General features: G+C 39.8%; 1 protein-coding gene across 3 annotated transcripts in view; it reads right to left on the bottom strand.

Annotated features, from left to right (window-relative positions):
* Positions 1–6: 6 nt before the first annotated feature.
* The window catches only part of thsd4 (thrombospondin type 1 domain containing 4), a 45,658-nt gene continuing 29,167 nt past the window's right edge, over positions 7–16,497 (bottom strand). For all 3 annotated transcript variants that reach the window (XM_008405527.2, XM_008405528.1, XM_008405529.2), the window contains 11 exons: positions 8,300–8,504; positions 5,788–5,963; positions 5,529–5,625; positions 4,966–5,160; positions 4,720–4,849; positions 3,942–4,146; positions 3,516–3,689; positions 1,942–2,115; positions 1,642–1,821; positions 1,134–1,278; positions 7–917 (listed from right to left, as the gene is read on the bottom strand). In XM_008405527.2, coding sequence (XP_008403749.1) covers positions 775–917; positions 1,134–1,278; positions 1,642–1,821; positions 1,942–2,115; positions 3,516–3,689; positions 3,942–4,146; positions 4,720–4,849; positions 4,966–5,160; positions 5,529–5,625; positions 5,788–5,963; positions 8,300–8,504 — 1,824 coding nt within the window. In that variant the 3' untranslated portion in view covers positions 7–774. The remainder of the gene's footprint in view (positions 918–1,133; positions 1,279–1,641; positions 1,822–1,941; positions 2,116–3,515; positions 3,690–3,941; positions 4,147–4,719; positions 4,850–4,965; positions 5,161–5,528; positions 5,626–5,787; positions 5,964–8,299; positions 8,505–16,497) is intronic.

Below are 16,497 nucleotides of genomic sequence, written 5' to 3' on the forward strand. Positions count from 1 at the left end.
GATTGGCTTAGAGGCAGAACAGCTGAAAAGAAGAAGCCACCAGTGGCCGATAAAGTAGCAACCACCCTGGAGAGTCACATACATAAATAAAGAGGACTCCCCCCTCCTTTTAGGTTATGTGGGAGGCTCAGAGWACCATTAAAAAAAAACATTTATCAAACGTTGCCATTCACAAACATATATACAGATAATTATATTACATAAGCTGCTCTTACATCTCAGGGCAGCGTAGGAAMGGACACGWCGTTAGCCCMWTGGAGGGTTTAATGCACAGAATTTGTTTATGAAAGGAATGTTTTTGTGCTGAGCTCAGTTTAATGAGCCGATGTTAGTGAGGCTGGATGTGAAACCGCTTATTATATGCTGGACAGTTTCCACTTTGTTAGAATATATCCTCCGCAGAGGGTTCACTGGCAGTCTGGACAAAGTGATGCACAAGAGCCAGCTGTGAACGCTTCATCTCAAACTGAAGAACAAGAACCCGACAAGTTTTTGTTGCTGATGCCTCTGTTTGTTGTGGCTCTCGCTGATCCGGATAACGTTCCTTATTTCCAGCACCTAGATTCATGTCACACATGATTTATGGCCTTTTTTTTGGTTCCCCAACAGCAACCTGTAAAAGATCCAACACAAATGGTCCTTCTCTGGTTTTCATCGCTCTTAACATTAACGAGGGTCCTTTCTGGAAAAGGTCCTGCCCGTCCGTCTGTCCAGGCAGGCTCGGGGTCAGAGAACCTTTAGTGGGCGTGAATTAGGATCCTCAGGAAGTCGGTGCTAGCTGTGACCTCGGTGTGCCTTCTGTTTGTGTRCGATGCGTGAACAAGACGCACAGCATGCTGTTTTGTAATAATCGTAAACACAGAGGCGAGCCTGGACCACCACGTTGCAGTTGTAGTACTTGTCTCTGCAGTTCARGTCTGAAGCAAACGAAAACAAAAATCACTAGTTACCAGGGCAACTTCCACATCGAGATCTTTTTTTTTCAAAACAAATGAAAATGAATTTCCCTGGAACAAGTTTCACATTGCAGATACTAYAAGTGAACATATGTTCAGGAGGATGCTGAAATCATCAGGAGATACTGATCCCCCTTGTCAGTGGTATTCCAGACAATGTAGTAAAAGTTGGCTGACCTATCTGAGGTATGCAGGGCTCAGGGCTGCAGTCCTCCCTGTCCGCCGGTCTCAGCTGCTCATCACAGGCCTCAGAGGACAGCATGTCGTCTGACAGACAGCGCACCTCCCGAACGCGGAAACCTCCTTCGCACGTTTTTGAACACTGGGAAGGGCATAAATCAGCGGATTGAGTGAGAACTGCTTCGACAAAATATTGTGCAGTTTATACCGCTGGCATAAATTCTGTATGCATAAAATACGCATTACACTGGAACACTTTACAGCAGGGGCCACAAAGTGTGGCCCGGCGGCCATTTGTGGCCCATGACTGGACTAAATTCTAGAATCCTTTAATTAATTGTATTTCAGAGGTGAAATTCCTAGTGTAGAGCAGCAACAGGAATAAGTAAATAAAGCACACAGTTGAAAAAAAAAAAGAAGTAATAATAGAACAAAAAAATAAAACCCTTCACAATAAATTAAGAGTAAAATTTGGAAAAACATATATATATTTGTTGCAACTCACCGCACTCCAGTCAGTGTGGTACCACTTCGAACCRCAGGTCTTAATATTGCAGCTCTGCTGACTGAGTGGTCGGTCCAAGGATGAGCATTCATAGGGTGGCATGACGGTAAATCCTTCATCAGACTTTATCAGGCACACCACTGACCTCTGCTGACTGCCTGAGCCGCATTCTGCAGAGCACTGGTTTAAAAAACCCCCAGCATRTAATATTTTAAATAAARAAATGCAAAACAGACACAAAAAAAAAAACAGAAAACACGCTAAAAAGTTTMTGCTAAAGCCTTTTGCCTTTCTTCGTACCTGGSTCCAAGGACCTGTGAACCACTCGATTCGATTGTCACAGGGACCGTTGTTGCAGACCTGGGAGTCTGCAGGCCGCTCGCTGCCACACCCCTCCAGAGGGAGGCTGCTGATATGGTTGGTCAGGCAAAGAATGCTGCGGGTTCGGACACCCATCCCGCATTCAGCGGAGCACTTCAGGGAAAAAGCATTGTAATTAATGTGGGGCAGTAATCAGCAGGTTTGTCATAAAAAAACATATTCTTCTTCTTAGTTTAGAGCAAAGTAGTGAAGAAATGCTTATATAYAAACAATACAATTATATGAAGGTTAATGTGAACATTTCTAACCATAGCAGGAGTCGAATAATAGTCAAAGAAACAAACTGTGTTGCAAGCGCTTCTTATTCTGTGAATAAGCCATTCAAAGTTGTCTTTCTTACTCAAAGTTGAGAAGTAACAGTTTATAATATGGCTAAAGGAGATACTACTGAGTGCCTTTCAATCGAGACTGATTTAAAACCTTAGAGTTGCTTTTGAAACATCAGAAATGGAACATTAATCAATATTCTGATGTGCAACGATGGCACTTGACAAAATGCAATGCTTCAATTGTTGACTGCGTTCTATGACTTTGTGTTTCCGTGTTTTTATGATGTRAAGCACTTTGAACTGCCTTGTTGCTGAGATGTGGTATACAAATAAACTTTATTGACTGAACGACCAATTGTGGTGTGAACATGAAGTAGCTTAGTTAGCTAAAATGCATTCTATTACCATTACCTTTTCTTTTCATGATCCTCTATCAGGATAAGTCATCKGCTGGTGTAACAGATTGTTTTATTAGGTAAAACTATAGCCACTTTCTCTTYATGTTTYTCCTACAAYTTTTTCCTTTATGCAGGAGCCAAATGAAGGAAGATGAGTATGTCATGTTCTTTCACTCCACCACATGGGCAAGCAGCATGMAAGAAATGAAATTTCAGAACTACTTCCAGAGATTGAGTGGTGATTCAGACAGTGTCCTTTGAGCAATGTTTTGACCATTATATTATTGTTGTGCAGTTAAAGCATCAGGCATAAAACATGGCTTGATGTTATAGAAAAAAGAGAGACTGGGGCAATATCTGCATGGCTGCCTAATGCTTTTTTAATGCAGAACTTTACTTCACTACTCAAACCACTGCAATAAATGAAGATTTAAATCTCTCCACAGGGTGCACCCTTTCTGACCTTATAAACGTGCACGTTTATAAGGTCAGAAAGCTTCTGATTTTGGAAAGCATTTCCCCAAATTCCTGCTAAATGACTAATTTCTATTTCATAAACTCAAGCTGAAGATACAGACTTTCGGCTGCCTTGTACAGATTTTTTTCTTTCATGCCTTTTTTTTAAATGTATTTCATCATTTCAAACATGAAAAWGTTTGTGGGTATGGCGAGCAAAATTAAAAAGTCAAAGTTTTAAAAAAATATATAAAAACATCAAATTGAACATTTTGTAATAGTTGGTAAGCCTGGATGCTGTATACAGTAGGTTCATAAAAGTGKAAAAAACAAAAACAAAACTATAGCATCTAATAATTTMTTCTCCTACCCTGTTTCCCCACTCGGTGTAGAACCAGCTCTTGGCACAGGCTCCCATGTCGCAGTTCTCTACGTTGGTGGGTCGCAGGTTCATGTTGCACTCCTCATCAGGAACGAAGTCACCCACGTTGCTCACACAGCGCACCTCTCTTGACCTCTGACCCACCCCGCACGGCACCGAACACTATGGAGACACAGACCGCTCGGTTACAACAGGGACTGTTGCCTCTTCACTGTTGTGACGAGTTTCATTCGCTATACCTATGAATAAACTGACAAGATGACAATGAAAAAACACTAAACTAATGTATTAAATGTAAGCATTAAAGTAAACTAAAGAAAAATGATCTTCTTTGCAGAAATACATTTTCAAAACTTGAAGTCAGCGGATGAATAATTCATGTTTGAGTCATTCCACCCGACTGTTTTCACTCACAGATGTCCATTCAGAGCGGATCTGCCACTCACTGCAGATCTTGAGCTGGCAGGTACTGGCCGTTTCGGGTCGCTCCAGGTGTCGGCAGCGGCTCGTGTGGACGTTGAGGGTGCGGTTGGCATAAACTTGGCGGCACAGAACCTGCCGGTGCTGCATGCCCAGTCCACAGGTCTTGCTGCACTCCGACCACTCTCCGATATCCCAACTAATCCAWTGAAAGCTTAATGTTAGCAACACTGCAAAAAAATATGTATTTTTCTAGAGATGCGTCACGCTAGTAAAAGTTATGATATTCAGATTATGCAAAACAAAACTGAATGTTCAGGATGACTGTACGGGAAAGTACAGGTGTCGCGGGATACACAGGTTCTGAAATAGCAAACCAAAGAGTGGACTCGGTTCTGTACAACTCCCCAAATTATTATCATAGCAAATCTTTCTGCGGAGACACAGAGTACAGTTTACTGCTGAGTGGCGCCACCATCCATCAGTAAACACTSCTCAATCACTGCATCAAAGTAAAATTCTAAAATAAAACAGGACTCAAAGTTTCCCAGCAGCAAAACATGCATGTCAACTTCCATCACTTCAATACCAAAAAGCTGAAACCAAATAATTCATATTCAACCCCAACAGTGACATTGATTATAATGACTCCAAGGATATTATTTTGGTCATTACCTAGAGTTTACTTTTTAGCTGCGTTTTAAACACAATGTTCTTCAAGTGAAGTAATTACCAGAAATTAGCCAATGAGAACAGAAGTGATTCCCCTTACAATGCTGGGCAGGGCTGCAGGTTGCAGGCCTCCTCCTGTGGACCTGGGCGGCTGCTGCTTTCACAAAAAGCATCCGACACCTCGACGTGATTCAGCCRGTGGACGCAGCGGAAGATTGAATTTCTGAAACCTGAGAACAATTTCTGCATTGGCCACAACATTTAATTTGGCCAATGACATAGTCATGATGGACGTTTGCTTGAAATTCAACACATTAAACCTTATGCCCAAGTTGAGCTCTCTAACCTTTTCCACAGGAGGCGCTGCATTCTGTGGTGCCAGTCAGTTTCCAGTTGTACTCCCTGTCACGTCTTGGAGGAACCACAGCAGGTACCTGGTTGTCAGGAAGATGTGGCTGATATCTTCCCCCTCCTGCAGAGTTGAAGTTCTCCTGCTGCGTGTGGCTCTGCTGCGTGTACTCATCCTGTCCTCTCGCAGATTCTTTGGAGGCACAGAAACAGAAAATATAATACCAGACTGCACCGGCCGTCACCACCATCAACTGTCATTTCCAATTTCTGACGTCAATTTTTTGTTAAACCTTTTGATCGTAAAACCTGTTCCATTTTCTTTTAAGAACTTTAATATAAGTAGATTACTGGAAAAGAGCATCAACAACTATTTCTGTAAATCTTTGTGTCATTAATTATCAGCAGTTATTTAAAATCAAACTAGGCTGTGCTATATTAAACCTTTCAGTTAACTGCTGGAAGTCTCTCTCTCTCTCTCTCTCTCTCTCTCTCTCTCTCTCTCTCTCTCTCTTTCTCTCTCTCTGTCTCTCTCTCTCGGCAGAGTTAGCTGTAATTCACCTTCTGCTGTTTGTGTTGGTTGCTGAGGCTTGACGGTTTTCTCAGAGGAGAGAATGTACTCGTAGTGAACCCCAGGGTTTGGTTGCTGAAAGATCATCTAAAAGACAAGTGGTGGAGACTTTGAAGACAAGCCTAAAAAAAAATCTTCATAATATTTAGTCATGCTTTTCAACTTTTTTGCTGACTCAAGTCAAACTCATGCCATAAAATTGGAGAGAACTTAAAAAAAAAAAAAAAAAAAAATCATTTTTTTGCTTACATAAACATCCAGAATTTCATTGGTGGGGCCCTCAGCAAGAAAGGATTCCCCAGCTGTACTGCTGATCTCATTGGGTCTGCGGTAGGTGAACATGGTACCTCCACCCTCATATTTCCCCGGTCGGTCGATAGCCCAGTTTCCATTTATAATGGATCTCCCTGAACGGCTTCGCAGAGCTGCAAGACACAGAAATTAATGACCATATAATCACCAACAACAACTCTGAGCTCAAACCAATCTTCTCAAGAAATATTACGCACAAATCTTCTCTATAAGTATTATTTATAATAAAATCTGGCTGACAAGAAAACAAAAGACATGCATCTGAAACTACATTCATACACCCTCAAAACTGAATCGCCGCTAAATGCTTGAGGAAATGTCTGGTTTTTCAACACCAATATTCTTGACTACTGTTTCAGTCTCCTGGTGCTCGCAAAATCTTTCATGCAAATCCTTTAACAAACTCTCYCTGGATGTTTTCTGCTGATTTTGTGGATTAAATGCAAGAGGCAATTAGAAAAGCATTAGCAGTGTAACATTAGACTGGCTTGTAAAAGAGTGTTTGGACAACTAAAAGCACTGTTGGATATGTGCAGTGTAAAACAGAGTCTGATCAAGAGAAACTGAGACAGAGAGAGAGAGAAGAGAAAATAGGACATATTTTGGACATCGTAGATGATTTTAGATTTATTTTAAATGAGATGTCAAACAAAATGCTGGAGTGACCTCAGTCTTTTTTCAGCTACGAGTCATCTGTCTGAAGAAACTTTTATACAAGTTCCACTTTTCTTACAAGAAAGACCTTCTTGTTTGGAAGCATATACCAAGCAGCAATAGCCCTCACTCTTTGATTTCCGRATACATGAAAAACACAGCAGTGTTCAAACAGTGTTATTAAGGTAACATTGTTTGGAACTACAGAGGAGAAGTCGAGACTGAAGCTTTACTACCACAGCAGATAGTCTGACTAACTAAGCAGCTGATATTAGCTTGTGTTGCTATTTAGAGAGCAGAACACWATCAAATTGTATCAAAATCAAATTAACAAATCTCATGGATAATCCTATGCAACCATAAGTAACCACATATTTTCTAATTTCCGTAGCAGCAGGAACAACTGTTGCTGACTGTGTTGAATTATGCTATGAAGTTTTGTTCGTTAAGCTAACGTTTGTGTAAACATTGTGAACTTGTGTCATTTTGTCTCAAGTTTTTCCATTCTGTGAAAATGTCCTACAGGCTTTTCTACAACTTTTTAAAAYTCATCACGGCATCTACATTTTTAAAAATTTTACATTTATGATTAATGGTTTGTGTCATCACTTCTCATGAGGTTTATTTTCACTGCTGCCATAACAGTGTGTGCAGGAGATAGATTTCWAATTTTTTTCTACATAGGACCAGAAGTAAAATAAAGGAAAGTTCTTAAGTAGATGACAACCAGAAACTGTAAAGCAGRATGGAAAATGAAATGCTCTATTTGGAGGGAAACAAAGYGTGCATTTAGAATGAATGAGAACTCYAACTATGCCGTTTCCAACTTACAGTATTTGTCAAAATACTGAATATAGCTACTCATTCTTGTTAAATTAATGAGTGGATTTAAATATTCAGATGGTAGACCAGACTGCAAATATTCAAGGACCATTACACTGTTGTAAAAATGTGCCTATACGGACTTAAAATGCCCTGCTCTAAATAAAACAAGCAGATACTAAAACTTCTCTATTCAACCCGTCCATCCGTTTTCTATAATTGTTCATCTTTTACAGCGTCGCTTTCCCCAGCTGTCAGGTCACCTGCCCATCAGACACAGACACATAGAGGAAATAAGCATGCCTTCATTCCTGCAAGCAATCTCTGGATTGAACCCATCAMCCTGATGTGCGTGTTTCAGCCAGTTGAAGAAAGACAGAGAATCTGAAAGAACTCAGGTGAACACACTCCATGCAGAGAGGCTGAGATTCAAACCCAGGAACCTCTTGCTGCAAGGCAGCAATGCCAATAGTTACACCAGGTTAAGAGGTTAGGAGTCTGCACAGCCCACAAACTCCTAACCTCAAGGGTTGAGCCAGTGCYATGTCCACAAGTATAAACTGATCAACTGTTGCCCAACAGTTGATCAATTTAAGCACAACATGTCTCTAAGGTTCATTCTTCACCTGATGTTTCCTCTACTATTCATCCGCTGATGATGCATTATCTAAAAGTTAAAATATTCTAGCTGCTGTACTCCTTCTTATGTCCACCACATGTCCACTTCTGGACGATATGGTGTTAACATACAATGACTGGACTGAAGAATAATGAAAAACCAGCTAAAGTTCAACAGAGACAGATGAAGATAATTGCTCAGTACCACTTTTAGAGATGATAAGAAAGTCTACCTCCTCAGCTTTCAGGTGTACAGTCTAAAGTAAACATGCAAAGCAAAACCACAGACACTATTACTACTCCACAAAGTTGAGAATCGTCTGTATCGTCATCAAGGTCTGTTTCTGTTGCCCACCCAGGTAGTTTCTGCTCTTCACCATCTCCGTCACGTTGATCCTTGTGGCTCCCTCTGGGATCTCCACTATCTTGTGGTAGCCAATCTTGGACAAGCTGTGTTTGAACACTCCTGAGACCAGCCTGCAGGTCGAGTTGTCACCTCCGCACACGCCGCACTTGTCAACCACCTTCCCAGATCCAAGATACTCATCGCACCCAAGGCTCTATGGAGCAGAGAGGGGGGGTGGGAGGGAGGGGGCAAGGAAGGGTTAAGTGATAGTTATTACAGGAGAAAGTTCATAAAGGTGAAACACAAAACCATGTCATGCTATAATTTAGGATTTACAGGATGTGCGAACGAGCCAGTTTAGGATGTGAGTTTTATGTGCCACATCAATTGTAGCAAATTACAGGAAAGCTGGGTGTAGTAAAAACAGAACAGTTAACATCAGCACTCCATAATCAGGAGTAAAACCAGCAATCGGTRTAAACAGCTGCTCAAGGAACCAAAATGTGTTTCAGTAAGCCACCATTCACTCAAACAAACAGAGCGCTGTAGCCTTTTATCTGAATTTTATGTAGATCTACCATATGCATAATAAAATAACCATGCTTCCCCTTTAGGACTGAAGCTGTATTCCCACATAAGCACGAAAAATAAATAAATACATTTTAGACAACAGSCCCTCCAACACAGACTGGATTCTGCGCATGTCACACGGCTGTGAGGTGGAAAACCCAATTCAACTGACAAATGAGACAAATTTACATGACGTGTATCATAACTCACACAATTTTTGGCCATCTCAGCGGATTTTGCTGTTCCTAAGCTGCGATAAATCTGCAGCAGACGTGTGGCAGAACAGGCATACAGCAATGAGACCATAAACAGGTGGTGAAAGGTAGAGTGAAGGAGAGATGGAGGCAGGAAAAGGTGATCTGAGCCAAACGAGGGAAGCTGAAAAGGAGAAGCTGGCTCTCTCCCKCTCTTAGCATTACTCTCTATTTTCAGCCAAAGCAAACATGACGTGCCCGCTTTCACGAAGGAAATAGTAAACGATGGAAATAGAGAGAAGTGTTGAACAGCTGAACAGTTCTGTGGTCAGTATATTGTGGCACAACTTGGAGCTGAATAAAGACAGGATCACATCATTAAACGTAACAGTTTGACACAGCGAGCGACGGCCACATTTTATGACCTCTTTTTACAGATCAGCGCAAATGAAACGGCTCTTTAGTTTGCCCGATGAATGAAGCACGAGGTAAAACACAGCAAGGTCCTTTYACATTGCTGATCAGCCACATTTAATTGCATGTCTGGTAAAGATGAGTAAAAAGTCCTAAAATAAATTAGTTTTTTATTGCTACAGCAAAATGCCACATTCTTGTACAGTCTCTCTGGTGTTTAATGTGGTGTGAATGTGTTTTTCTACATGCAAATAAATTTTATGGCAGACMWGGATGCCTGCCATGTCAAAGTTAAATCTCTGTCTATTCTGACTAAAGCAGACGRTTCCAGTTAAAGACTTTGCAGAGTTTGGTRAACTCCACACATTTATGTTTATGACAGAAGGACAAAGTAACACTTTTTTTCTGACATAACTCCCAACCGGTCAGTTGCCATGTTGACGGCAGTCTTGCCATCATTTTGACTTTGCATTGTGGAAAATAAATGTGGGAACTCATCCAGTCCAGGGGCCTGAAGTTGAAGCAAACTGCCATCTGCCTCACAACATACTGATACCCAAGCAAAACTAGAAAGTCATAAGTGGAGGCTTCTTGAAATTATTATTAATCGATCAAGTAAATCACAGCAATATAGTTTTTTTATATGATATTATACAACTAAAATACATTTACAAAAGGTAAAAGGATTTTAACATATATTTACCTTGAGTGCCAATAAATGTGTCCAGCACAGTGAGAAGCTACACAGGAGCAAGAGACAACTCAAATGAAATATCTAGTTTGAAATATCTACTGAGCATCTGAATGCATTCTAAGAAAAATCTCTACAGCATGAAGCTATCAGAGCATAAAGCCACGAGCAATCGTGTGGTAGTTGTGGTTGGAAATGATGATTCATGCTGTACAGTTGTTATTTTCCTTTACAAATACAAATCCAGCTCTAGGCCCCATGATGTCGAAGAGCATAATCACACACCATCATCATTGCTGTCCTCATTTACAGCTAATCAGCCACAAAGAAACATTAGTCCTACCACAGTTTAAATGAATGACCAATCATGTGCAGCAGTTATGGTTGGAAAATGTGATATGATATTTACTCTTTTCATTTGAAACATAAACATTTAAAACCATCCTTCTCGATTCCAAGGAGTCATTTAAGAGCACAACTTTTAACAGTTTGATGTGCTGCTTTCAGCTACAGTAAAATACATAAAAATCTGTTAGAACCTGGATGAAAGGCAACTTTTTTCAACACATTCCTATTATCTATCCTCTGTATATCTGCTTATCCTTGCAGGGCCRWTGGGGTCTCAAGGGGGAATGTTCAAACTCCATAAAGAAAGATCCCAGTTCARGGTTCCTTCCCAGAATTTGTTGATKTATTGGGTATTAGGCRAAAATGAAAGGAACTCAATTGCCACCACYATGTGAGTAATTTCATCTTAGTGTAAATAGAGCTGTTCTGTCAGAGATCCTTACAAAACAAACAGCATCATTAAGACCCAGGAACACACCCAACAGGTCAGGGATAGAACTATGGAGAAGTTTAACGCAGAGGTAGATAATAAAATAATATCTTAAGCTTCACAGTTCAAACCATTATCCTATACCAGAAAGAGTACAACTACTGACCTACAAAGACATGTCCTCTAAGCGGTCATGGAGAGCATTACCATACCAACTAATAGTTACTCTGGAGGAGTGTCAGGAATCCACACTGCAAGTGGGAGAATGTGTTGACAGGACAAATATGGTCTTTATATAAATGTGGTAATAAGAAAGCTATTTTTTGAAGAAAGCCACAAAAGATACTGTTTGGAGCTCTAGTTGAATGCCTTGGGTCATGTTGGGAGGAGAACCACAAGCATGAACGATGATCTGGTGAGAAAGGAGGTAAACAAAAGCTTTTGGCTTGTTTGTAAATTCTATGTGTGACGGAGAAAGAAAATTGCACATCACCATGTACACAGCAGCCCCACGGTGAATCACTGTGGTGGTGAATTTCAAAGTGATATGGTTGTGGAACAAATTGGGCCAGTCTGGGAATTTCAGAAATTGCTGATCAGCTTGTGTTTCCACACAAAACCATTTTCTCTTGTTCAAGAAGAATGGTTTGAAAAGCAGAGCGTGTGTGTGTGTGTACCTAATGTTAATTGTTACGCTCCATGTGGATTCTTTTTTTTTTTTTTTGGGAAGGATTGTCCCAAATAACCAAGAAAACAGAGTTAAAATTATCAGTCCAATTTGTTAAAGTCAAGTAGCAACAATGTGTAGAAAAAACACGATAAATAGTTCACAGTTTCAGCGCCGGACGACTGTCATGAGTCCTTAAGGGACAAGCACAGAGTGGCCCAGAACAATAATATTCTACTCCTTCTACATAARTTTGTGGTTKTRGCRTGTCAAGGGAGATCAGGAATGGAGACACAAAACTGGGGTTTCTACCTAAAATCTGGAGGATCACTGTATTTCCCCTCAACTAAGCATAAGGAGTCCCAATACATTTGTTTCTCCGAAATAACTAGAGCCATGAGACTCCATGAGAATTTAACAACCCAGAAAGATACTCCTCATTTGTTTGACAGGAGCATATATGCAAGAAGGATATGGAACGCAATTTGTCCCTGAATAATCTTTCAAAATGCCAGACCTTCCCTCCGGACTGACAAATTCAGCCTTAAGTGTGAACCCATGGAAGCGAGGCTTAGCCGGTGTSAGAAGAACCCATRAGCACATGCGACTGTAGATCAGGTAAAATGTTGCCAGCTCCTATATGCCTGAATATTATTTTTAATAACTTCTGAGTCAGCTTTCGAGTCTTGRATTTGCTTCTCCAGTGAGGRAGAACAACAGATTTTTTTAATCATCCTCTCTCTATGGGTGGCTTTGTCATGGGCTAATAAAAATGGTTCTGTTTTTAGTGGAAGTAAAACRTGGTTTATATAGCGTCACTAAAGCCCAGCCTTCATCTGGATGTGGTTATGTGCATCAGGATAGTGGAGTTGTCTCCAAGTCAAGATGTGAACCCAGAAACCATCAACCAAAGTGAATCCTGGCAGGTTTCCACACGAGCAGATGATTTTTAAACTCGTTGCATTCCAAGGTCTTCGTTAGACAGGGATTCAAACACACGAGTCAGTAAAGATTTCATCTCCTCTCATGAAACAAAACAAGTCTTTTAAATTGGACATGGTCGTTGTGAAGGACTTTGGGTTTTGTTTTCTTTTATAGGTTTATCCAGTCCAAAGTTCAGCTCTGACAGCGCTTCCACTGCAACTTTGACTTTACAATAGATCTTGTCAAAGGCGTCTCCAACCCATAGCTTTATTGAAATGTAGCTCTCAAAATGCATTTCCCCCCTTACAAATTTGTTCTGTTTTGATTTTTATTGTCACATTTAAATATCTCAGCTTAGAAAACAAATTTTAATGTCAGACATAGTAAATACAATAAACAGCTGAGGGWAGCAMATTGCTTCAGAGAGCACTAGAAGTACAGCAGGGACATTTTAACTCTCCYTGCTGTACTTCTAAGGTAGCAAGKATTTTTTGAAACCCTACTTTAGGCCCAAGGAAGCTTCTAGTTGCCTGGCAGCTAATGCTAATGCATTAACTGGATGTTTGTACTTTTTGAATGGTCTGGCTTTTGTCTGCTTAACTTGCTAACAATTTGTAAGTTGTACCAGACTRCATGCCTTGTGCCAGTTTATTTTTGGCAGCCGTCATATTTAAAAGTGCAATAGTACAAAAGTAAAAAAATTACAATACCAACTGTCTTGGAAGACAGATATTAGCGGCAAAAGACTTTAGCCTAGGAGAATCCTAAAATAACAGCCAGAGCAACAACGCTCTGGCAACAACACAAGAGCGTTGTTGCCAGAGCGTTGTTCCCAGAGACTTTTAGACTTTTAAAAGTTTAAAAGTCTTTTAGACTTTTAAACTTTCTAAAAGTCTAAAAGACTTTTACTGGGACTTTTAGGAAGGCCCAGTAAAAGTCCGGAACTGGATCTAATTGGAGAAGTAAGGGCAAATCTTTTTTTTCTTTTTTTTTTTTTAAATCAATATTTACAGATGCTATCCATCAAATTTGACAGAGTTTGAGTTATTTTGAGAAGAAGATGCCGACATGCCCAAAGAGATATGCAGCTGYAACTTCTATTTTGTCCAATTAAATACACATTTGCATTTGTAAAAACAAAAATGAAAAAGGCAAATCCCTTTCTTTTCTGTTGGCCTACCACATAAAATGTAAACAAAATACAAAATATTTGTGGTTGTGTTTTGACAAAATACTTAAAGGATCAATGGGTGAGAATATATTTGCAAGACACTGCACATAAATATTTGCCGTTTTATATAATATACGCTATGGTACATATATAAAGTGGTCATGCATTTACATGAATGTGCAACTGTTGCTCCGGCGTAATTAAAAGGGTCTCRTATCCTCACACACAAAGCTTAAATAAAACCATAAGGARAGTGAAGGCAGGACTGACTGTGGTTTACACCTAAATGTCTTTTTGGATCTGAAACAGAATGATCTGCGGCTGACAGACACTTCCAGTCCTGGCCCGAAATCCAGACTTTCAGCAGCAGCTGCAACACCAGCATCCAGATGTGGACAGCTGTCCTGGCCCATACACAACAATAGAAACTACAGTTATGTCTAATACAATCTTCCGTATATTTCTCTGACTCCTCTCTCTCCTTTCTAAACATATCATGTTTAANAAAATACTTAAAGGATCAATGGGTGAGAATATATTTGCAAGACACTGCACATAAATATTTGCCGTTTTATATAATATACGCTATGGTACATATATAAAGTGGTCATGCATTTACATGAATGTGCAACTGTTGCTCCGGCGTAATTAAAAGGGTCTCRTATCCTCACACACAAAGCTTAAATAAAACCATAAGGARAGTGAAGGCAGGACTGACTGTGGTTTACACCTAAATGTCTTTTTGGATCTGAAACAGAATGATCTGCGGCTGACAGACACTTCCAGTCCTGGCCCGAAATCCAGACTTTCAGCAGCAGCTGCAACACCAGCATCCAGATGTGGACAGCTGTCCTGGCCCATACACAACAATAGAAACTACAGTTATGTCTAATACAATCTTCCGTATATTTCTCTGACTCCTCTCTCTCCTTTCTAAACATATCATGTTTAATCTTCAAAGCACATGTATGATTTTGGTCAGTGGCTTACAGACAAAAGAATGCCAKAAGATAGACTAGTTGCCAGTCCAAAGCACTAAATAATAGTCTGCTTCTTCATACTTGTAGGTTTGACAGAAATGCTGTTTTATGACATTTCTGTTTGATGTGTTTCAAGCCAAGTGTTGAAGAAGACATAACAAGACTGGGTATTTCTCTGGACTCAGCTTGCATTCCACCACTTTGTAATAGCAGTTTGAGTTAAAAATGAGAAGCTGTCTGCTTGAGTCTTTTTACACAAATAACTCTTCTGGCTACATGCCGCCAAACTTAATTCTATGAAAAACACAAAGAAATTGAAGCAGGACATGCATAAAACGATGGCTTCCCTTCCCAGACTGAAAACAATGTGGTGATTCAACCTCCCAAGTCTTGATCTACATAGATCCACACTGGGTTCCCACTAGAACTTCATAACCTGCATTTTGGCAGGTGGCCTTTCATCTTATTAACAGATAGTAAAAGGACAAATTAAACTGTGAGAGACGGGGAATGCTAACTCTTCCATAAAATATGTTCCTGTTTTGAATTTCATTACCTTGTATATTGACGTTTTATTTCTCTTATAAGGTTTTAATGAGGTTTTGACATAAATGTGTGATTGATCTGAACAATTTGGAAGGTGTAGAAAGGTATTCTGAAACAGACTGCGCAGAAACTCAAGACCCGTTTCTGAGCTTATTTTGAAGAGGACTATCTGACATTCATGAAAGGGATTTCAAAAGCACTTTAGAGGCTGGTAAAAGTATTTAGTAAGAAGCTGATAAAGTTGTTACAGGTCAGCTTTAACTTTAAGCTCATCTGGAAATGTGATACTGATTTAGGGTGGCTTCCAAAAAGAGGATACAAAGCCGACATAATCCCAGTGACAAGGAATTTAMAAAGGAGTTGACTTCAACCGGAATTGACATTACTGATATCTGACAAACACATAGGCAAAAGGACTTTTTAAAATATTTATTCTCCCAATTTGGCGYTGAAWAACTTTCATCTAAGAGACAAGATTMTAAGCTTAGATTTTGATAAGGAAGAAATAAAAGTCAGTTCACTTTGCCACTTCCATCTGCCTCCCACATGCTGAGATGCTGCACAAATTTAACTGGTTTTAATGAGMAAGAGTAGTCATCTCTGTCTTTCCTTCAAGTCAGCGCTTTATGATTCAGGGTGAGCATTTCACCCTGACCAATAAACAGTGCTACCAGTCTTAATGTGAAACATGCTGTACTGTGCTTTTCTTGTTGCACCTAATTGTTTGGAATTCAATACCAAAATTTTTATTTATTTTTTTATTTTTTTTTACATCAAACAGATACCAGACTTAATGCAAAATGCAGTTTTCAAATTCTGTAGAGTAATTTTGGTCAGCTTCTTTTCAGAATCGTTTTAAGACGGTTTTCAAGAATGAACATCATTTTCAACGTCACACAGAGTATCTCAATCAGCCTCAAGTCCAAGCTTTGACAAGGTTGACAAGGTCAGCCCAGACCATGACTTTTGTGATTCTAAAAGCAATTCAAAGTCTGATTTTCCGATGAGTTTTATATCATTGTCCCCCTGAATAAAAGGAGCCACACTTTCCAAAAAGGTTCCACTTTTATGAAGTCAGTGCAAAGAATATTTTCCTAAAAGTTAGTCTGGCACTACTCACACCAACTTATAACTTTGTTTCTCATCTGATCTTGAAATTCTCTAGCTTTCCTTTTTTACTTTGACAAACAGGTTCTATATGAAAGCTTAATTTTTCATGGTTGGCAACAAAGACATGCAGTGTCTTTCTCTAAAAATTTATTCAAGTGAATT

Source organism: Poecilia reticulata, linkage group LG3, assembly GCF_000633615.1.
Source record: "Poecilia reticulata strain Guanapo linkage group LG3, Guppy_female_1.0+MT, whole genome shotgun sequence".
NCBI lineage: Eukaryota > Metazoa > Chordata > Actinopteri > Cyprinodontiformes > Poeciliidae > Poecilia > Poecilia reticulata.